The sequence below is a fragment of the Theobroma cacao genome, chromosome 10, assembly GCF_053813885.1.
Source record: "Theobroma cacao isolate CCN51 chromosome 10, ASM5381388v1, whole genome shotgun sequence".
NCBI lineage: Eukaryota > Viridiplantae > Streptophyta > Magnoliopsida > Malvales > Malvaceae > Theobroma > Theobroma cacao.
In genome coordinates this window covers 25,812,095-25,835,419 of record NC_142648.1, presented here as the reverse complement: position 1 = coordinate 25,835,419, position 23,325 = coordinate 25,812,095, and the positions used below count along the sequence as shown (strand labels likewise).

Genomic DNA, 23,325 nt, shown 5'->3' with positions numbered 1-23,325 from the left:
ATTAAATTGATGTATCGAACTTTGAATACAAGTGATATGTATTAAGAGAAGTAGTCGTTTTATTAAAAAGGATAAAGTTCAAATTTACCGTTTGATTTAAAATGATGAATTAAATTTATCCATATTTTTTAATGGAGTAATTTTATTACTATATTTTTCAATTTGATTTAAAATGACAAAAAATTAAAATATTTTATAGAATACTCTTTTATTTGCTTCTTGACTATTCTTTTATCGATAACATTGATTTATATTTTAAGCAAATTAAAAAGTACAATAATAAAAGTTACATTCATTAAAAAATAATCGATAAATTTGATCTCTCTATCTAAATTTTCAATAATAAAAATATAGAACTTCGACTTGGCAAATAGTAGCTTTTTGCAAGGAGAAAATGATTATGATTAAAGACTACATTTTCTTGTGAGACTCGTGACTTTTGAAAGGACATCCCACCAACACAACAGAGACAAGGAAACTACAAAAAGAAAAGAAATGAACAGAGAAGGTTTAGGGAGAATGAGAGTTCTTCTCAACCTTATCTAGATGAAACTGACACTACATTTTGCCAACTATTCTTTACTTTTCAACTCATAAATTCTATAGTGTTTCACTCGTGACTTGGATTACAGGACATTACATCGACATGTGTAATTAATATTGTTACGACCCGGAATTCCCATCAGGCTCATGACAAACGTCGCGACATCCCGATAGGCACTTATTACCTGGAATACCGATCGAAACCCCGCAAAGTTTAGCATCAGCTTCCGCATCTCTCCGGTGAGCGACAGTTATTAAATCTTACATTTCAAGAAATCATAAGTCGTTTCCAAATCAAAATAATATAATATTATTTTTTGACTCACAGGGGCATTTTCGTCATTTTTTTAAAAATACCAAAACCCGCCAAAAACATGGTGTATGAGTGAAAAACACATGTTTCATAATTAAAAGTAAATTTAGATGTCTAAAATAATTATTTGAAATGAAATTATAATTATTTGAATAAAATAATGATATTCAATAAAATATTTTATTTTCTTAAAAAATAATATTTATAGAGAAATCTGTAAATAATTTTTGTGGTGTAAAAGCTAAATATATTCATACGTACTTTAAAACAGATAATTGAGATATAAAATTACTTTTACAGTGACACGTGGGCCCCCAACTAACCAATAAGGTGCAAGTCTGTGAACCTACAATTTTGTCGATGCAAGGCTAACTGAAGTCCTTGATGCAATCGGCTATCTACCGACTATCTTGAGCCTAAAATGTGGAGAATTAAGGGTAGTGAGATTATAAAATCTCAGTTAGTAAACAGATACCATCTAAACCATCTAAAGTCGAGTAAATGGAAACAAGTAAGATATTTCATTCCAGTATGTTTTTCATAACATCAATAATCAATTTACTCAAATAATCAACTTGGCTTATGTATTTCACAAAACTTGGCTCCTACCAAAATCATTCTTGGAGATGCCTTGGCCTAGGCATCTAACCGAGACCACCAAGGCTGTTCAGTGTAGTACACACATGAACATATTTTTACATTTGAAAATCTAGCCATGCCTTGGCGTTGGTTGAGTCTTACTCTCACGTGGTGGTCCACGTGAAGTGCACTCAAATCTTTACCTCCAGAGGCACCCTTCACACGACTCTCTGATCGAGGTAAGGTATATTTGATTCTGTACCCCCTCTCTTAGGTTGGTCCACAGAACCTCCACTATAGAGATTATGGATTATTTTATCTACCACCTGATTTATAAAATCTTTTTCTACATGACGTGGCAATTTATCGTAACCTAGCCTCTCAAGGCTGAATACACAGTACAAATAATTTTAACATCAAAAATCAGTTTAGCCATTCATGCTCATATATTGTCATAAGCCATTCAATTTAAACACAATTTATAAACAATCTCCAATTACTCTATTTTTCCAAAATCATCATTTAATTTCTAAAAATTTATAAAATCATTTTATAAAATCACATTTATTCAAAAAGCATAACAATTTACCATTTAAACCCATTTTACCATAAAATCTCAAAATTTAATAAAAACTACTCTAAATAATTAAGACAATAGTAAGTTTACTCACAGATCTAAGAGTCGATGTACTCCTAATCCCAGTCTTCAAGCACAATCTCTGTATTTTTACCAATGTAATTTGCTCACCACCTATCCACAATGTACAGTATATAATTCACCACATTAATGCTTGACTATTATAAAATCAATTCAGGCTCGGTGTATATGCATGATATGATATGCAACTTATCCGACTACCGCTTAAATGCAGTGCTGACCTAATTCGACCTATTACCCGATTAAATGACAATTGTGTCCGATTTGGCTCCAAATTGCTCCATTTCATTTCTAATATTTCAATTCACTAAATACAATTCCAATAATCTAAAATTCAACCTAACAACCCTCACAATTCTTCTTGAAAATTTCGGCCATTGTGGTGCACTATTACTAAAAATTTTCCCATTCCATTTTCTCACCATAAATCATCATTTCATCAATTTTTCAACCAATTCACTTGATCACAAAATCAATTCATTACTTCTACACTTCACATAGGGTTCGGCCATTGAAGGTTCATGGGGAAAATGGATTTTTTTCTTGTTGTTTTGTTTCTAAACATGCTTAACTAACTCTAAACACCAACATAACTCAAAATCAAACAATTCCAACATCATTTCTCTCACCAAACCGATTCGGCCAGCCATGATTTCCCCATGAAAACATACAATCCAATCATGAAAATTAAGGAGAAATGCATGGGTAAGGTAAATCACTAGCAAAATCAAAGAAATTTTACCTTTGCTTGATCAAATCCTTGAATTCTAACACTTTCTCTTTGATTTTCCCCACCTATGCTTTGTTCTTCCTTGGTTTCTCTTCTCTTCTGGTTTGGCCGACCATTATGGGAGAAATGGGCTGATTTTTATGCCTTTTTATAAAGAAACAATAAAATAAAAAAAGCATGACACATGACATTTTCTTATTGATTCAAATTTTAAATATTTGACTTTTAATTCTTTAATTATCCACCACACATTTCTCATGTTTATCCATTTCCATGATGATTAAAATCCCTTGGTCTTGACAAGTGTCGGGGGTAAAAATTTACCGATTTGCCCCCGAGGCGGTAAAATTATCGTTTTTGCCCTTATACTCCAATAACACCCAGAATTAAAAATTTTCACTTCTAAACCTCAAATCATACTCCAATAAGTCAAATGGGGCCAAAAAAATCTTTTCTAAAAATTTTCATTTTGTCTCCAGGTGGCAAATGACCATTTTACCCCTAGATAGTGAAAATTTTGATTTGACTCCAAATTGATCCTCGAACTCCGAATTACCATTTTGAGTCATCCCTGAACTGTGAAACTCTTAATTTCACCTTAAAATTTCTATTTGAACTAGTTCGAGGCTTAATGGACTTAATGGTATCATTAGGGGCAATATCGTCTTTTAACGATTTTCTCGAACTTCCTAAATATACAAACATTCTATTGAGCATGTAAATGATGTCATAATTATTTTATAGAACAGGGTTTGACAAATATCTTCTTCAATTTAAACAATTTCTTTGTCTAATACTTAATTAATATTTTGGATGTTGTAATATTTTAAAAAATTTAAATTATTAAAAAAATTTATACTTTTATTTTAAATCAAATAAATCTTTACAATTAATAATTGATAAATTATTATTAATTAAAATATTACTTATTATTTTATATTATATTATATTAATGTGAAGTGCTAACATGATATAATAAATGATAACATGGCATTATTTTTACCCTCAATCTCAACACTATGTGAATATAAAATGAAAGTTATATTTTGATCGATAGTAATTAATTAACTATTAGTTATAAATACTTATTTAATAAAAAATAAAAGATAAAAACTTAATTGAATGTAATATAAAAATAAATATTTATTTTAATATTTTTAAATAATTTAAAAATATTTTCAAATATTATGATTTTTTTTTCAATCTGGTAGTATTCAAAGTATTTATGAGTAGGTTTTTGCTAGGAATGTTACAAAAGGTCATTTCCAAGGAAAAGAGGTTTTAGCTTTAAATTGCTTTGTGAGGGAGAGAGAGAGAGAGAGAGAAAAAACCATTCTTTAGCATAGACTTGGAAACTGAGGAGAGATAATGAAGCTACTTGGAAACTTTCATTTAATACCTACTAAACATAATAGGTTTCCCTGATTCTATTTTTCATTAAGATTTTCTGATTTCTTCTTTTTGAGTCATTTTATTTTTTCAGAATGTTATAAAAGGTCATGTCCAAAGAAAAGAGATTTTTTACTTTAAATTGCTTAGAGAGAGAGAGAGAGAGAGAGAGAGAGAGAGAGAGAGAGAGAGAAGACCATTCTTTGGAGACAAAGAAGCTAATTTATCATTCCTCTTTGAATGGAGGTAATTTTATCACTATACTTCCTAATTTGATTTCAAATGATAAATTAATAACTTTTACCGATGGAATAAAATTCAATTTCTTCTAATTAATGATAAAACAATAAAGTATGATTTCGTTCACATAAAATTAAAAAAATATGACTTAATATGTACAAGCATATTAACAACAAGATAATTAAATTTTGATTGTGGAATTGATGTCATTATTAAAACAAATATTGTTTCCAATCTTACCCAAAAAAAAGATATTAAATATAAATCTTTTCATAGAAAAAAGCTAAAATTTCCAATTATCCAACTATGTGTAAAAAATAAATAATTATAAAATTATTATATGTATTATTGGTACTATTTATGAGTAATCAGACAATTAAATTTTCTTAGGGTTATCTATATTCATAGTTAATGAAATGTTATGGTTAAAAATTTAATTTTTTTTAGATAAATTTTCTTAGGGTTATCACCTTCATAGGACCAACCATGGCGAGGGCCAGCTGCCAAAGAGACGTTGGAATTGTATTGAAAAGTAATTTTCTTAGTACAGAATAATTTATAAATTTTATAGTTGAAATATTAATTAATTATTTTTTATATAATTGTTTTTTAATTATAAGTGCCTTATATTTATAGATAATTACATTTTCACTTTAACAACATTTAATATATTTTATATAAAATTATTAGTATTTAAAAATAAATAAAAAACAGTGACACTAAATACTAGTATATATAAACTTATGGATATTGAATATACTTTTTGATTGATGGAAATAGTCATATATGTTTCTTATCATTCTAAATTGGCATCACAAAATTTTTTATTTTTAATATCAATTAGATTTATTTAATTGGTAAATATATAAGAATTATAATTATATCAAATGACTTTCATTAAAAATACTTTTCATTATAAATATTAATCCTCACTTTGTTGCAATCCATCTTATTATTTTAAAATGTTTCAAAATAGTGTCCACTTTATTAAAATGAAAAACACTTTTCCAAAGTTACCTTTCATTAAAACACTAACTTTAGAGGACAATAATTAATATTATGAAATTTTATTTATATATATTGAAATATTAATTATTTCTTATATATAATTCTCATTTATTCATTTACATTTTTAAAATTAATGTCTTTTATATATACTTATTATTATTTTAAAATAAGTAAAAAAATAAGTGTAATAAATATCAGTGCTTTATAAATTATTTTTACACCAAAAAGCTTGGCCACATGTCTGTAAAAGATTGTCAAAATCAACGGACACAGACAAATAAAAGTCACCAATACAACTAATCTTTACTCACTTCGCCTCTATCTCTACTCTTTTCTAAATTTTCTCTGCTTTGATTTCCTCCAACCATGTCTTTCTTTGATGCCTTGTCCGCCATAGGAGAAGTTGTTGTCTCCAAGTTCTTCGACTTTCTCATAGACAAGTTGGTGTCTTCTGACTTACTGCAATTTGCTACCGAGAAGAAGATTCACGAGGGGATGGAGAAGTTGAAGAAGGAATTGCTGGAGATTCGTGCTGTGCTTGATGATGCTGAGGAGAGGCAGCTCAAAGATAAGTTCGTCAAAATCTGGTTGTTTGACCTCCAAATCTTGGCATACGATGTGGACGACGTCTTGGACGAGCTTGCAACCGAAATTTCGAGACGCAATTTGATGATGGAACGTCGAGGTAGCTCAAGTAAGAAACCAAGACTCATGATCACTGATCCATTCGATGCTGTTATTTTTTACAGGGTCATGATGTCCAAGATAAATGATGTCACTGTCAGATTGAAAGCTTTAGAACCAGAGAGAAAAAAGTTACAGAAGAGAATGAAGGACTGCCATAGATCCAAAAGGATAGAAGGACGGCTGCAACCTACTTCTGTGGAGATTGAAACTCATGTGTATGGTAGAGACAAAGACAAGGAGAAAATACTCGAATTGCTCTTCGAGAGTGATGATGAAGGAAAGGTTGTGATTCCCATCGTTGGCATGGGAGGGATTGGTAAGACAACTCTTGCTCAGCTTGTCTACAATGATAATCGCGTGAATGATTATTTTGATCTCAAAGCATGGGTATGTGTTTCTGAAAATTTTGATATCACGGATATAACAAAATCAATTTTGTCATCAGTTGGCCATAAGTCTGGTGATGCTGAAGCTAATTTGAATAATCTTCAAATAAAATTGAAGGAGAAGCTCTCTGGAAAAAAACTACTTCTCATTTTGGATGATCTTTGGCATCAAATCTATAATGATTGGACTATCCTAGTAGCCCCTTTTGGAAAAGGAACTACAATTATCGTGACAACACGCGACCAAAGTGTTTCAAGAATGACGAGAACTATCCCAGATGATTACAAGCTGCAAAAGTTGCCAGATGAAGATTGCCTTTCTGTATTAACTGGACATGCATTCCAAACAAAAGATTTTAGTGGCCATCCGCACTTGAAAGAAATTGGTGTAAAGATGGCGGAGAAATGCAGGGGCTTGCCTTTGGCAGCTAAGACCATTGGAGGCCTTTTGCGCAATGAGGTGGGCCTTGTTGTGTGGAAAGATATACTAGAAAATGAGGTGTGGAAAGAGGAGGGATGTAACATAATTCCAGCTTTACGACTAAGCTATCATCATCTTCCTCCACATCTAAAGCCATGTTTTGCTTACTGTGCCATAATCCCCAAAGATTATGAATTTTCTAAGACAGAAATAGTCCGGTTATGGATGGCAGAAGGCTTTCTACGAGTGAAAGCTGTGAAGCAAAATGAAGATTTGGGTCAAGAGATCTTTCAGGAACTTGTATCAAGGTCATTTTTTGAAAGATCCAGTCAAAACAAGTCTCGATATGTAATGCATGATCTTATTAATGATTTGGCTCAATCAATCGCCAAAGATTTATGCTTTAGAGTGGAGGGTGACAAGGAATTGGACATTTCCAATAATGCTCGCCACTCATCTTACATTGGTGGTCGGAGGGATGGAATTAAAAAATTCCGAATCTTTAATGGAATGGAGCATGTAAGAACCTTCTTACCGTTGAAGATGCCATATAAAGGGCATTGCTATATATCTAATCAAGTTCTCAGTGATTTGTTGTCAAAATTGAAATGCTTGAGGGTGCTTTCTTTAGAAGGGTATCGCTTGACCAAGTTACTTGATGTTTTTGGAGATTTGATACATCTGCGTTATCTCAATTTTTCTCGCACTCAAATCAAAACTCTACCTGATTCAATATGCAAACTTTACAATTTAGAGACTTTGATTTTGTGGGGGTGTAAAGCTCTTGAGGAGTTTCCTTTAGAAATGAGAGATTTAATTAACCTAAGGCATCTTGATTTTACTGGTGCAAATTCACAAATAAGGATGCCGATGGGAATTGGTGAGCTAACCAGTCTCCAAACATTGACAAGATTTGTTGTGAGTCAAGATAATGGGCTTCAGATACAAGAGATGGGGAACTTGTCTAATCTAAAGGGTGAACTGATTATTTCAGGATTAGAGAACATTGTCAAAGCTCAAGATGCATTGGTGGCTGGGTTATGTAATAAGTCAAACATTTATGATTTAACTTTGGAATGGCACTTCCAAGTTGTTTTTCCAGTAGAAGAAATTCAAATTCACAAGGATGTTTTGAATTCACTTCGACCTCATACAATGCTTGAAAGACTCACCATCCAACATTACGGAGGTAAAGCATTCCCAAATTGGATAGGAGATCCTTCATTTGAAAAGCTATCCCATTTGGAGCTGCATAATTGTCACTATTGCACATCATTACCAGTAATTGGAAAATTACCATCGCTAAAATCCCTTTCTATCAAGGGAATGCATGGGGTGACTACTGTGGGTTCAAACTTTTTTGGAGAAAATGCATCAATTGCATTTCCAAAACTAGAAGAATTATTTTTTTATGAAATGCCTGAATGGAAGGAATGGGATCCTTGTGAAGTTGATGGACATGTGAAAAACTTCCAACAACTCCGCCTGCTCTCCATTTCAGATTGTCCCAAGTTGTGAGAATTTGCAGTACTTGCTGGATGAAAGAGAGATTGTCAACATCAATGGCACATTTGTTCTAGAGAAATTGGAGATTTATGATTGTAAGTCTTTCATATCTTTATCCGCAAGGCACGAGTTATCGTTAAGGTTTGTAAGTTTATCCATTTCTAATTGTCGGAATTTGCAATACTTGCTTGATGAAAAAGATAAAATCAACATAGAGGAATTGACTATTGGAAATTGTCGGTCTTTGATATCTTTATCCGCAAAGGGCGAGTTACCTGTTGATCTTCAATGGTTAACCATCTATGATTGTGGAAAAAAGTTAACTTCCTTATTATCCAATGGCAAGTTACCTAAGGGGCTGAAATACCTCTGTATCGAAAATTGCCCATCTCTAGAATCCATAGCACCTGAAATTGAAGACAACTCTTCTCTTGAGCAGATTGATATCGACTGTTATGAAAATTTGAGATCTTTGCCTAGTGGATTCGACAAGCTCAACCATCTTGAGGAGATTTCTATTGAAGCATGTCCAAATCTGATTTCCTTCCCAGGAAGTGGATTGTTAACCCCCAAACTCAGAAAGCTCCATCTTTCTGAGTGTGAAAAGCTCGAGGCCTTACCCAACTGCATGCACAACATTGTCTCTCTTGCAGAATTCGCGATATATGATTGTCCAAGTGTGGTATCTTTTCCAGAAGAGGGGTTCCCTACCAATCTCATTTCACTTGAAATCTCGCAGCCCAATTTCTGCAAGTCAGTAATCGAGTGGGGTTTGCACAAACTCACCTCTCTTAAGCATTTCTGCATCAACGGTGCTTCTCTAGATGTGGCGTCATTCCCTTATGAAGAAATGCTTCTGCCCCCCTCTCTCACCTCTTTCTCCATCAGTTGTTTTCCCAACCTTGAAATTTTGTCCTCCAAGGGCTTTCAAAATCTCACCTCTCTCGAATCATTGACCATCGCACGTTGCCCCAAGCTCAAATTCCTTCCGAGTAAGGAAATGCTTCCCTCACTTTTGACACTAAAAATTTTCATTTGTCCATTGCTAAAACAACGATGGAAGAACGATGAAGGACGAGAGTGGCCCAATATTGCCCACGTACCTCACATTGACATACGGTGAGAAAAATCAAGTTTGTGTTCGTAAACGGAGGTTCGCCCAGAAATCAGGTATCTTTATGTCACTTGAAATTTTATATTAATTTTCATAAATCTTCTTTCTATTTGTAGAACATACATTAAGTCAAGTGTTCAAGTGCTCTATTTTCATGATTACTGTAGGTTCGTTAGTTCAATACCGTTTACAAATCTAATTAAAGAGAATTGAGTTTGAGTAGCTTAATTACTTTTTCAAGTCAAGTTTGAGTTTACATAAATGAAAGTTGATAAAACTTGAACCAAGTTTTGAGCTTTGTTCTGGAATTGAGGTCGAGCACCCAACCTACAATAAGCTGCTGAACTTAGAGAAAAAGGGAAAAATATAGTGATACTGATCTCATTTTCTTCATTTTGCAGGCAGACTGCCATTGAGGATGTGTGATCTGTGACAATGCTTATGGTAGCAGTACATCACATAAATTCAAATAGATCAGGTATATACATAATTCCACTCCCCCCCACCCTTTTTTTTTTCGAATTTCAGTATGCTTTCCTTTTGAAGCCCACTGCATGCTCTAGCAAGATGGAAAAGAATGAAAGGCTGAAAATGAAGGAAAGACAAAAAATTTTACAAGAAAAACAAAAACTTTCAAAGAGAGAAGGAATCCTTATCTGGTGTAATGGCATTATTGAATACTTTGCTAGTTTAAGGACACTATGTAAGGACTTATTCTCTTAGACTAGTTTGTATTCTTAAGTTAAGCTAGCTCTTAGTTGTATTTTTCACCTTATTGTTCATCTATTCATTTGTGTTTCTTACTTTCTTGATAGGATTGACAAAAATCTTGAATCAAATAGGTTTAGAAGAACAGAAAAGAAGTCGTACTGCAGCTATCTGGAGAGACAATGTCTTGACAAATTGACTAGCAAATTGCATTGAGCTAATATAGGAGCTTCCTTGACAATAGTTGAAACATTTGCTATCCTAGTGTATCCTCAACGTCTGGCACTACCGTACATGATCTAAACAGTGCCACCCAGAAGCTACATTGATTAATTTGCAGATCAGGGGAACTACTTCTTCGCCCAAAGAATCCCAACTCTGAAAATGTAAACTTTAATTTGAATGTAGTACGTTGGTGGGAAAAATATGCCTCCAGGTATTTAACTTCTCTTTGTGCTTCTTTGCTGTAGAAAAACAGGGTTTATCTATCGAATTTTCTGTTAATTATTTTGTCCTTGATACCTCCTTAATAGTACTATTTGTTTGTCCAATAATTATGCCATCATCCTGAATGAATGCTAATATTGTCCTTGATTATTTGACAAACTCAACAGTTCAAAAAGTATAAAGATGAGAATGGTCCAAAATCGCCGCCATATGAGCAGATTGCATATTCTCTAGTGTGATTTAAAGGAGAAAATAGGAAGAGCCTTCATCTCTTAGGAAGAGAATGTTGATTATGATTAGACCAAAGTATGTCAATTTGGAAATATCTAATTACATTCAGGATAATCAATTTGAAATTTTATGTTCACAATGGTAGATATGTACAACCATGAGATGATGGACAAAAGGTGAAATCTATACACACACTGAGATCTCTACTATCTCAGCATTGAGATTTATATGAAGAATAACCAAAACCCAAGTTTTCAACCTTTTTCCCACTATTATTTTGCATATTTCAGTTTCTCTGCCATACTTTTTTGTTGAATGTTTGGCTTAGCCAATGTTGAGGAATCACGAGACCAATGGCAGAGAAGGAATAGAAATATTCAGATTTGCTTGAAATGCTTAGATCAGATGAGCTAGTTAAACGTTTCTCATTTTTTGTTTCATCTAAATTGAAGTGAACAAAACCAAGGATTCAATTTAAGCATAATTATTAATAGACTCTTGCTTGATAAATTTTGGACAAGCATTTCCAAAGCTCATTTTCTTAGAAAAGAGTATATGTTTTTGCAGAATTGAGAAACTTCTTTCTTCCATCATGGAGAAAAATGGTTTAATTTCAAGTTATTGGAACTTTCAGATAATTCTCTCCAGGTTCGATATATATAGATTCAATGTCTGCCATCATTTTAAAAGAAAAATCAAGATGAGAAGTTGTTGTAGCTGATTTCAATGGTTTAATTTGTTTTTCTAAATGCTTATATATTCATTTGTTCTTCATATGTATTTTTGGTCATTCACCGGAAGTTTAAGTAAAGGGAAATAAACTTTAGTTGTAACTATTGTATTGCAATGTTCACTAAAAGCTGGAGAATTTTGTTTATTAATTTCATCATGGTAATGAACAGATGTTTGGCATTACTATCGTCTATGAAACATTTTTATTTCAGACTGCTGGTAAAACATTCCCTGCAGGACTATTTCAAGAAAGGTTTCAAGTATTAATACTTGGTCACTTCTGTACGAACCAAGATATATAACTTTGATTTTAATTGGATGTTAATTTTAAATTGCGGCGGCTTATGCTTGAACAGAAAAGATCTGTTAATTCTTTTAAAATTTTATGTCTACAAATCATATTGGTTTCAATGACTTCTTATTAAAATTTCTTGCAGAATCATTTCAAGATTAGTTTCAAATACAGTAAATGATTGGTATATTGTTATATGCCTGAAGATTAATATGATATGTAATTTTGGTTACAGTTGGAAGTTGCAGAAGCTTGTGCCAGCAATAGAAGCAAACAAACTGGTCTGGAAAGACACTAAAATGGGAATGTCACTGCTTATCCGGGCATTGCCTTCGTTGCTGCCACTCTCAATGCTTGTTATAACTCAGCATATTGACCATATGCTGGGCTGAATGAGCAAACATCAAAATCTCTGCCTCAATCCCAATGAGTACTCAATTTTTGATAAATGATGAGAAATTAAAGTATGTATTGGCAACAATAGCAGTGACTGTCTCAAGGGAACAACAATTTCCCAAAGGGAAACATAGTTTGAAAATGGTAATGTTCCTATACACAGAAAGCTAAAAGTTTTAGTTATTGCCAGGAAATCATGTTGCAAAATGAAAACCTGATGTTGTGGAATTTGTTTGACAGGACGAAGTAGACTTTATATTCTGGAGCCCTTAAAAATTCAATGGCAGTTTGTTCAGATAGCAGTTCCTTCCCTAAAAGGGGAATCTGTCCTCCTTTGCGTCAGTGGTGCAAGCATAAATGATAAGATAGCTAGAGTGCCTCAAGCATGTAAAATCAGGTAACCTGGGACCTTCTGTACAAACCAAATTGATATTCTCATTGTAAGATTTTTGTAATATTTCAAGTTAAGAAGCTACCAATGTGTATTTCCTATTTTTAGTTGCTGCATTTCATGTACTCTTATCTGTTTCTACTAAAATTTGTAGAATCCTTTCTTCCTTCTCATATTATGTTTTCAAAGTGAAGGAGGTTTCTACTCTGTCAACTGGTCGATTTAATCTAAAGTACTATTCAAGTTGCATATCAGGGTAAAATGGCTAGAATTCAGTTTTTGCTGATGTAGAAGTGTGAATCACAATGCTTAAGCATTTTTGTATTCAATAATTTGAAGAGTCTTTTAATGTTCTATTGTCCATCTGGAAGTTTGAGTAGTTCTTGTCTCTCCTATTGATTTGTTTTATGTTTTTGCATGAAAATGACATTAATCAGGACCTTCATACTGAGATTGGAAAGGTGAAAAGTGATATGTTGCTGTTTGCAGGCACTTCAGGAGGTTGCATGATTTGTGAGACAATGTTGACGGTAAGACAATGATATCTAATTTTGGTTTCAATTGGAAGTTGAAGAGGCTTGTGCCAGCAATAGGAGCAAACAAACTGGTCTGGAAAGATGCTGAAATGGGGAATGTTATTACTTGTCCAAGTGGACATTGCCTTTGAGGCTGCCACTCTCCATGCTTGTTATAGCCTGGCACATTGACCATGTGCCAGGCTGAATGAGCAAACACCAATCTCAGCCTCAATCCCAATGAGTACTCAATTTCTGATAACTGATGAGAAATTAAAGTACGTATTGGCAACAATAGCACATGACAGTGTCAAGGGAACAACAATTCCCCAAAGGGAAACATAACTTGAAAACAGTAATGTTCCTATACACAGATAGCTAAAAGTTTTAGTTATTGCCAGGAAATCTTGTTGCCAAATGAAAACCTGATGTTGTGGAACTTGTCTCACAGGGTGAAGTAAACTTTATATTCCAAAGCCCTCAAATATTCAATGGTGGCTCGAAGTTGTTCAGAACCATATCTTTTGGTTGAATGTTTGCCTTAGCCTATGTTGATGAATCACAAGACCAATGGCAGAGAAGGAATAGAGGTATTCAAAAGGAGGGAGAAAGCCATGTAAGATTCCACTAGTTTGAATTTGCTTTAAGTGCTTAGATCAGATGAGCTAGTCAAATGTTTCTCATTTTATATTTAATCTAAAATGAAGTAAGCAAAACCAAAGTTTCAATTTTAGGTATAACTACAAATAAGCTCTTGCTTACTAAATTTTGGACAGGTATTTCTCCAAAGCTCATTTTCTTTGGAAGGAGTAAATATTTTTGCAGAATTGAGAAAGAAGTTTTGTCTTCAATCATGGAGCGATATGGTTTAATTTCAAGTTAGTAGGACTTACAGATGGTTCTTTCCGGGTACGATATATAGATTCAATGCCTGCCATCATTGTAAAAGAAAAATCAAGACTAAATCAGAATGAGAGGTTTTTGTAGTTGATTTCTATGGTTTTTTTTTTTTTTTGAATGCCTATGTATTTGTTTGTTCTTCATATGTATTTTTGGTCATTCACCAGAGGTCTGAGTAAAGGGAAATAAACTTTAGTTGTAACTATTGCATTGGATTGTTTACAAAAAGCTGCAGAATTTTATTTATTAATTTCATCATGGTAATGAACAGATGTTTGGGATATTATCATCTACGAGACATATTTCTTTCAGACTGCTGGTTAAACATTTCCTTCAGTACCATCTCAAGAAAGGTTTCAGGTATTAATACTTGGTACCTCTTGTATGCACCGGAGATTTATAACTTTGATTTTAATTTGATGTTAATTCTAAGTTGCAGAGGCTTATGCCTGAACAGAACAGATATGTTAATTCTTTTCAAATGTTTATGTCTATAAATCATATTGGTTTCAGTGACTTCTCATTAGAATTTCTTGCAGAATCATTTCAAGAATGGTTTCAATTATATTAAATGACTGGTGCAATGGTGCAAGATAGCATGTAAAATCAGGTAACCTAGGACCTTCTGTATAAACCAAATTCACATTGTCATCGTAGCAGTGTCTGAGTGTTTCTGTAATATTTCAAGTTAAGAAGCTACCAATGGGTATTTCCCATTTGTAGTATGATGAATTTCATACACTTTTTTTATTCTAAAATTTATAGAATCCTTCTTCTATCTCTCATATTATGTTCTGTATGAAGTAAAGGAGGTTTCTACTCTCTCAAACGCTTGATGTAATCTAGAGTACTTTCCAAGTTGCATATCAGGATAAATGGCCAGAATTCAGTTTTTCTTGGTGATGAAGTATGAATCACAATGCTTAAACATTTTTGTATTCAGTTCTATTCTGCAATTATGTCAGAAGCTTTCATTCTTTCCATCTCAGTTCTTTTATTGATGCATAACATATCCTTTCATTAGACATTGCTCTAAGTAAAGGGCTCTGCTACTGATAGGAAAGTTTTGTATTGCCCTCCAATGTGCAATACTTTCCTTGAATAATGTTCACATAGGGCTTTTCTTTGTATATATATATTGCTCATTCATAGGTGGTTTTATTAAGTATTAAAGGTATAGGAAAGCTGATCAAAATTAAAAGATCAGTACAAAGGCAGCAAGAAGCACTCTTAAACAGTAACAGTTAAGGGAGCAAAGCGCCCTATCACCTTGAATGGAAACCGAACCACCAACCTGTCACCCCGATCACCCCTTACAGAATATAGCAATACAATGAAAAATCAGCAACAACCAACAGCCCCCATAACACCATGCAGGAGCATAAACGTTATAATAACAGAATCCACAAATGAAACAGCTATATCATATTAATTCCTAGCGAATGTTGTCCAAACTGTGAATGATGGAAGAAAAGCAGTTCCAAATCAGAACAGAAGCAACATGGCTTACCACCAAGCGAAAAACATATCAGCTCTTAACTCTTTCAACTCTAAATTTTGCAAGCGAATCAACAAATGTATTAGCTTCATGAGTGTATCCACAAACACAATATCTTCAAACTATCAATCTCTTCAAACTATCAATCTCTTTAAAAATATGCCGATGGTTCCATGTCTGCTTGTTACAAACCATGCAAGTTCTACCTTACAATTAGATTCTATAATCAATCTCTTGCATAGAACTCACCCAAGGTGAAGATGCAAAAAGCTTTAGTGCGCGCTTGATGACCATCAATTGTGCATAATTGGACTCTTGAATTTCAAGAGGACCAAAAAACAGCACATTATCGAACCCTTATCATCTCCAAGGACTCCTCCACAATCAGCAAGTCCTGATTTTCATCTACAGTAAACTTAATTCTCCTTCATAAGGAGGAATTCAAACAATAAAAGACCAGCACTTTCTTTAATAAGACAATGCACTCCCATAAAAACAATCTTCCAAAGATCTAATGAAGGATTCAACTGAATTTGGAATCACCCAAGTAAAGCCCCACCATTTTCTTTATATGTTGCAGATTGAAGGGATATACTTTTTGGTTCTGTTTTTCTTTCCTCCTTCCAGTGCCACCATCCTAAAACAATTTAAAACGTTTCCAATTTCCTTTAGATGTTGCTAAGTAAGAAAATAAATAAGACCAAATCCAACCTTTCTGTATTAAAACAGTTGTAGGGGTTTCTGTATTAAAAAAGTTCATTTTCTTGATCTGTATAGAACCTGAAATGAGGGCTTGCATATATTTATTTCTCTCGATAGGTTTATAAAGTGGCAGTCCAACAAGGAGGTCAATTTACAACAATTCGAACATGGAAAGAGAAAGGGATCAGAAGTTTACATCCTTTGTTCATACCAAAACTAAGGTATATCAACTTGGAAACACTTTTCACTTGCATGTTTAAAATTCCAAAACAATAGTTTTCTTCATCTCACTTTCTTGTTAAAACTTGTAAGATATTCTTATGATTTATTTTGCAGGCATGATTCGAGTGTAAACCATCAGTGAAAAAGTATCACGTTGTACATCTGGAAGTCTGAGTAATTCCTGTCTCTCCCGTCGATTTGTTTTATGTTTTTTCATGAAAATGACAGTAATCAGGGCCTTCATTTTGAGATGACCAAACTGGAAAAATAATTGCAAAACTTAAGCTTGAGAAGGACTGTTTTATTTCTTAACACTGCATATCTATAGGGAAAAAAGTGTAACTGTAATTGGCTTAATGCGTAAGTTTGATAGGGAGAAGTGTAGTGCGGCGCAGATATTGTTTCTCACCAGAGATACGATATGTTTGTTTCTCCTTTTTCACTAAATCATCTTACATGCTTTAGTTTTTCTTTTCCATTTTGGTCAGTCCATACCATAAGTTTAAAGTTGTAAATAACTCTGTTCCGCTGTAAACTTTTAGATGACTTGGAAATAGCAAGGTTTTCTTTTGAACTTGCTAAAATTATGGCATGGCCAAATAGAACTCCACATCCTGCATCAATTCCCCTATATGGATTTTAATATTTGTTGTACCAAACCACTTTTCTCTTTAAGATTGTTGCCTTATTTCAATTTTTATTTTGCATCACTAGTGACGCCCTTGAGTGTTGTTTACAGAAAGTACAAAAGCTCATCAACCAATCAAGGTTTCAGTGGGCTGGAGAAACAGAATTAAGGTATTCACATTTTTATTCAGTTTTTTACATCCTAAAATTGCAATCTATTTCTAACTAGTTAAAATTTTACTAGACAGTCTTACCTTGATATAACCCCAAGGAAATTAGGACTAAGAACGGAAGGTTGATCCATGTTATCCTCTATGAGCTTCCTCTGATGCTGAAGAAATACTTTTGACGATTAATACTCAGTTTGGATTACTCCAAACAATGGTTTGAAACTGTTTTAAATAACATATAAGTCAATTTTATTGTAGTGTATTTTTTAATAGTAGTAGAATTGTTTCACTCCATAGATGTAGATAAGACGCCGAGCCAAGTACATTTTTGTCTTTTTTTATTTTTTGATGTCTCTTAATTTTATTTTTATTATTTCTTGGGCAATTTTCAAACAAATACTTTAGTAGTAATGCATTGGAAGCTCAAATTCAAAAGTGAAGAAGATAAAATCCCAGTTTCATAACTTCTTGCTGACCAAGACAAGTCAGGTGAACCTATTGGAATCTGTTGCAGATTAACCTCACATTTTTGTACTAGTACAATATCTTTAAGTATTCATCACTCAATACTGTCCAAAATTCCATTTGTGATGTCAACTTTTTCTTGGTATATCAGAATAATCATGTTCCCACCACTTTGTTGCTAGAAAGCAAAGCCTAATCTGCTGTTTCAGTTTTTCTTGTCACTTTGCATACTTTACTGCTCTTAGAGTTGTAGAAATGTTTTTCAGTTTTCATCCCTATTTTACATCGCAAATGATGAATTAAATAAAGGTAATAAGTGGTTGAAGTTTAATATTGACAGGGCTGTTAGGGGAAATCCAGGGGAGGTGAGTATTGGTGGAGTTCTAAGGACTGAATTGGCTGAAGTTAAAATTATGTTCTCAAAATCTATAGGGGTGCATGACCCAAAATTCAAGGAACTGAGTGCAGTACTAGAAGCCTTAAAAATTTTTGTATCATCTGGATGGCAGTCTACTCAGTCCTTACTAATTGAGAGTGATTCTATTAACACTGTTAAGTGTGTTAGTGATCCGAATAGTGCACCATGGAAGTATAGAAAGTGATTACTCAAAATTGAATTTTTTAAAAGGAAGATAATTAATTGAAAGATCATTCATACTTTGAGAAGTGCAAATTGGCTAAAGATGGGGTATTGAGGGAGAATGATTTTATCAATATTATTCCTTAGCCATAGATTTTCTTTCATATTGTATCTAATATGGGTTATGACCGAGAAATTGTTAAGCTTGTCTAAAGATATTTGTTATTGCGTGGTCTTAGCTGGATTGCTGCTATTGTGCTGGGCAAGTTCAATTGTGATGATTTCAGGTTCCCAACAGAGCGAGTTGATTCTTTTAGCTCCATAGAGAAGGAGTATGGCTTTGAGGAGAGGTTTTCCATTTTAGAATTTGTTTCTATGATGGGGTTGTGTAGTCCCTTGTAATGCCTTAATTGCTTGGAGCATGTGGTTTCTAGCTAGTTGACCTGGCTATTAACGGCTGGCTGTAACGGGGTTTCCCTTGTAATCATAATCAATGAATTACTTGTCAAGAAAAATTTAAGGTAATAACTAAGTTTTCTTATTTTCTATACAATTAGATATTTTTAAAAATGATTTTCAACTTTTTTATTTTTTTGAATATATTCAAATTTAATTACTTACCTTATCTTATGTCGATAGTCATGGGATTGATAAAGGCTTCAAACAGGTTTGGGCTCCCAATGTATGTGAACGAAGCAATAAGATGGAATACTGATAGCCAATTTGAAAGCTTAATTTGCAGCCCTTCATCATATTGTTCATTGGCCATTTGCTTACAAGTGGTATTTTTTAAAAATCTATTAGAGGATACAATAGGAAGCCATTTAAAAAAAAATAAAAAAGTAATTATTTTATCTAATTAAATATTCAAAAATTATGTATATTTTATCTAATAAAAATGCACATTAAAAAATTTACCCTTTAAAAATGTTGCTAGACTCCAAACCACCCCTGGCCAGCTGCCCAATCTACTTTGGAATAGTAAAATACAAATAGAACTTGTTGGATTCTTGGTCCTATACTTAATTAATATTCCTACATTCTGATTTTCCAATCATTCTCAAGGGAGCATCTTAAACCTTTAGAACAGGCTAAAAAATATCACTCCAATAGACATGCATAGGGAAGTTCCATCTCTAAGGTATTTTCGATATCGACGGACACAAGGACAAATCAAAGTGATCACCAATTCAATTAATCCTGACTAACTTTCACCTCTAGCTCCATCCTTTTCTGAATTTTCTCTACTTCCATTTTCCTCCAATTTCTCTACTTATAATGGAGTTGTTAGAGTCAAAGCTTGTTGAATTCGTCATCCTGTGTGATTATGCCATTAATCATATTTCAATTTTATAGTGGGGATCAGTCTAAACAAACCATTGCGGTATAGCTGTCCACAATTAACTCAATTTGGAATATATAACACAATTACAACTTGTTTGGTGCCTCATCCTGCGGTTAAGGCCTTGAATAATATTCATATGCCATTAAACAATTTTTATTTTGTCATTATATAATAAATAGTCATTGCAGTTTTAAAAATTCCACTAATTAACAGATTAAAGGGTTGTCATAAATTTCATGAAAATATATTTTAAAAAATTAGAAAATTAATACGATAAATTAAAGATTTTTATAATATTTTAATTTAGTTTATATAGTTTAAAATCTCTCCCAAAGTTGTATAGAATAATAGTCTTGATGTCTTGGCCTTAATCAACTCCCTGTTATTGAGAATGATATCTAGGGATCAAGGTTTAAAAGGAATTGGAATTGGTTTTAAGAAAATAGCAATTTCTGTTTCTTGTTAGAGCTTGTGAATGATCTATCTCGTTTGAAGAATTACTTGAAAAGCTATTAGAGCATGAAGCATTCATCAAACATATAATAGGAATCTGAATATTATTTTGTCATTTCTTGAAGAAACTTTTCTGGGAGTTTCCTTCAAGTCTAGTTTCTTTTTTTTTCTTTTATCTGAAAAGTGTTTTTATTATGCATAAAGCCGTCATGCCATTTAAGTTGGCTTCTAGCAACAAACAAAGGTCAATTCATATCAATTATATGGCAACACAAGTTTCTTCCATTTTTCTAAAAAAGCAAAATGGCAAGCAAAGCCCAAGTTGTTGTTAATTTCTTTCAATTTTTCTCTTTACATGCTTTAGTTTTCATCCATAAGCTCATGTTTTTGGTTAAATAAATGCCATTAGTGATTAATATGATGGCTATGTCAAAAAAAAAAACAATTTGATCTCAGAGCATAGGTTTGTGTTTCTGATGATTTTGATGTCACAAGAATAACGAAAGCAATTTTGGAATCAGTTGGTTCTGTGTCATGCAATGGCAATGAATTGACTTCACTTCAAGAAAAATTAAAGAATGCATTGTCAGAGAAAATTTTTTTGATTGTTTTGGATGACGTCTGGAATGAGGATTATAATAAGTGGACCATTCTCCGATCTCCTTTTCTAAAAAGGACTCCAGGAAGCAAAATTATTGTGACAACACGAAATCTTGTTGTTTCAAATACAATGGGTGCTTCTCATGCTCAATTTTTAGAACTTTTATCAGAGGATGATTGTTTATCTATATTTGCGCAACATGCATTAGGAGCAACAAATTTTAGAAAACATCCTAACCTAAAAGCAGTTGCTGGGAAAATAGTGAGAAAGTGCAATGGTTTGCCTTTGGCTGCCAAAACCAGTGGAGGCTTGTTACGTACGAATGTTGAACATGATGCTTGGAAAAATATATTAGAGAGTGAGATATGGCAATTATCAGAACATCAATGTGGTATAATTCCAGCTCTACAATTAAGTTACCATCATCTTCCTCCGCATTTGAGACGATGCTTCGCGTATTGCTCCATTTTTCCTAAGGATTATGAATTTGAAGAAGATGAGATAATTTTGTTATGGAGGGCAGAAGGTTTTCTACAAGAAGCACGAGATAGACAACGCATTGAAGATTTGGGTCACCAGTACTTTAGAAATCTACTATCAAGGTCTCTTTTGCAAATATCCAGCAATGATAATTCTCGATTTGTTATGCATGACCTCATTCATGATCTGGCTCAATCAGTTGCTGGAGAAATATGCTTTAGAATAGAGCGTGATAAGCAAATTTCAAAGCAGGCTCGCCACTTATCTTACATTGCTGATGAGTGTGATGGCATCAAAAAGTTTAAAGGCGTTTGGGAAGCAAAGTATTTGCGAACCTTTTTGCCATTGAGGTTGTCAAGTTATGGTAATGGCTTTGTAACCAGCAATGTTCTAACATGTTTGTTGCCAGGTTTGAGATGCTTAAGGGTGCTTTCTTTGAAAGGGTATAAGATCGAAGTGTTGCCAGATTTTATAGGAGATTTAAAACACTTACGCCACCTAAATATTTCTCGCACTTTTATTAGAAGCTTGCCTGAGTCAATAAGTACCCTCTATAATTTAGAAACCCTTTTGTTAAGGAGGTGTGAGCACCTCGTGAAGCTACCTTCAGAGATGGAAAACTTAGTGAACCTATGTCATCTTGATATCATTGATGCAATTAGATTACAAGGCATGCCAAGTAATTTTGGTACATTGACTAATCTTCAAACACTTTCTAATTTTGTCGTCGGTAAAAGAAAGGGATATCAAATAAGGGAGCTAAAGGATTTAACCAAACTCAAGGGTCAACTTTGTATTTCTGGGTTAGAAAATGTTATTGAAACTCAAGATGCATGTGGGGCTAAGTTACAAGAGAAGATGGGACTCGATGGGTTAGAATTGAAATGGTGTAGCTGCTTTGGTAATGCAACAGAAGAAGTTGAGAAAAAGGTGTTGGATTCGCTTCAACCTTCTAAAAAGCTTAAGAAGCTCACCATTGTGGGCTATTGTGGTGACACATTGGCAAAATGGGTAGGAGATTCTTCGTTCAATAATTTACTATCTTTATCCCTCATAAATTGTCTAAATTGCATGTCATTGCCATCAATTGGGAAATTGCCATTGTTGAAATTGTGATATAACAGGCTATACACTCTGATTCAAGATAGTCCACATGCTTTATGCATACATGGATGAAAGACTGATTTCCAATTTTGAAGGTGGAAAACAACAACCATTTCATCTCATGGAAAGGAAGAGGGCACAAGCAAAGAGTACTCTATACCTCCTTCCATTTGTTTTATTCAATAATCTCCATTAATTTATATATCAATAATACTTGTCCATTGCTAACAGAATGATGCAAAAGCGATAAAGAGGAAAACTGGTCCAACATAGGCAACATGCCTCTTGTCCAAATTGATGGTAGATTCATCTGTTACATAGAAGAAGAATGTTTGTCCCAGGTATGACAATTCAGAAATAACATTTAGAATTTTATAAGGACATTGTTTCAGAATTATGATCTTGCAGGTAGGTGGTAAAATCTAACCCGACCAGAGGAACCCAACTCAGACCGTCCAAAAGAAAACCCAATCATAGCACAATAATATAGTAAAATAGTCTAATCAGTATCTGAATTGAGTTGATCATACAAAACTTAAACTCAAAATACTTGAAAGTGAAGTGACCCAAAATAATCCGATATTTGTGATGACCTGTGCTTGAATTGACCTGAAACTACCCAACCTACTCAATTGCCACCTATAATCTTGCATATGAAAATCAGTGTAAAAAATGAAATCACCAAGGACCAATTATTGCACATGTTACTAAGAAGGTTGAGTCTATTTAGATGCAAAATCAAAAAGCTGAAATTGTTCATATACTCATCTATGATCCAGAGAAGTCAGATTGAAAGCTGTTTAATCTCTAAAAATTAAAGGGGAGACGGAGGGATTAGAAATTTACATCATCCTCTGTTTATACTCAAGGTCAGGTATTTCAATTTGGAAAA

At 33.3% G+C, this 23,325-nt stretch overlaps 1 protein-coding gene and 1 pseudogene across 1 annotated transcript; both read left to right on the top strand.

Moving 5' to 3' along the window:
• Positions 1-5,684: 5,684 nt before the first annotated feature.
• On the top strand, positions 5,685-15,089 carry LOC148760505 (putative disease resistance RPP13-like protein 1). Its single transcript, XM_088802742.1, is given in 10 exon segments — positions 5,685-8,471; positions 8,473-9,630; positions 9,976-10,052; positions 10,390-10,718; positions 12,220-12,524; positions 12,621-12,777; positions 13,261-13,641; positions 13,738-13,902; positions 14,063-14,195; positions 14,458-15,089. Coding segments are annotated over 2 exon segments (3,756 nt in total). The 5' UTR covers positions 5,685-5,826; the 3' UTR covers positions 9,584-9,630; positions 9,976-10,052; positions 10,390-10,718; positions 12,220-12,524; positions 12,621-12,777; positions 13,261-13,641; positions 13,738-13,902; positions 14,063-14,195; positions 14,458-15,089.
• LOC148760504 (putative disease resistance RPP13-like protein 1) lies at positions 11,099-22,445 on the top strand (annotated as a pseudogene).
• The last annotated feature ends 880 nt before the right edge of the window (positions 22,446-23,325 follow it).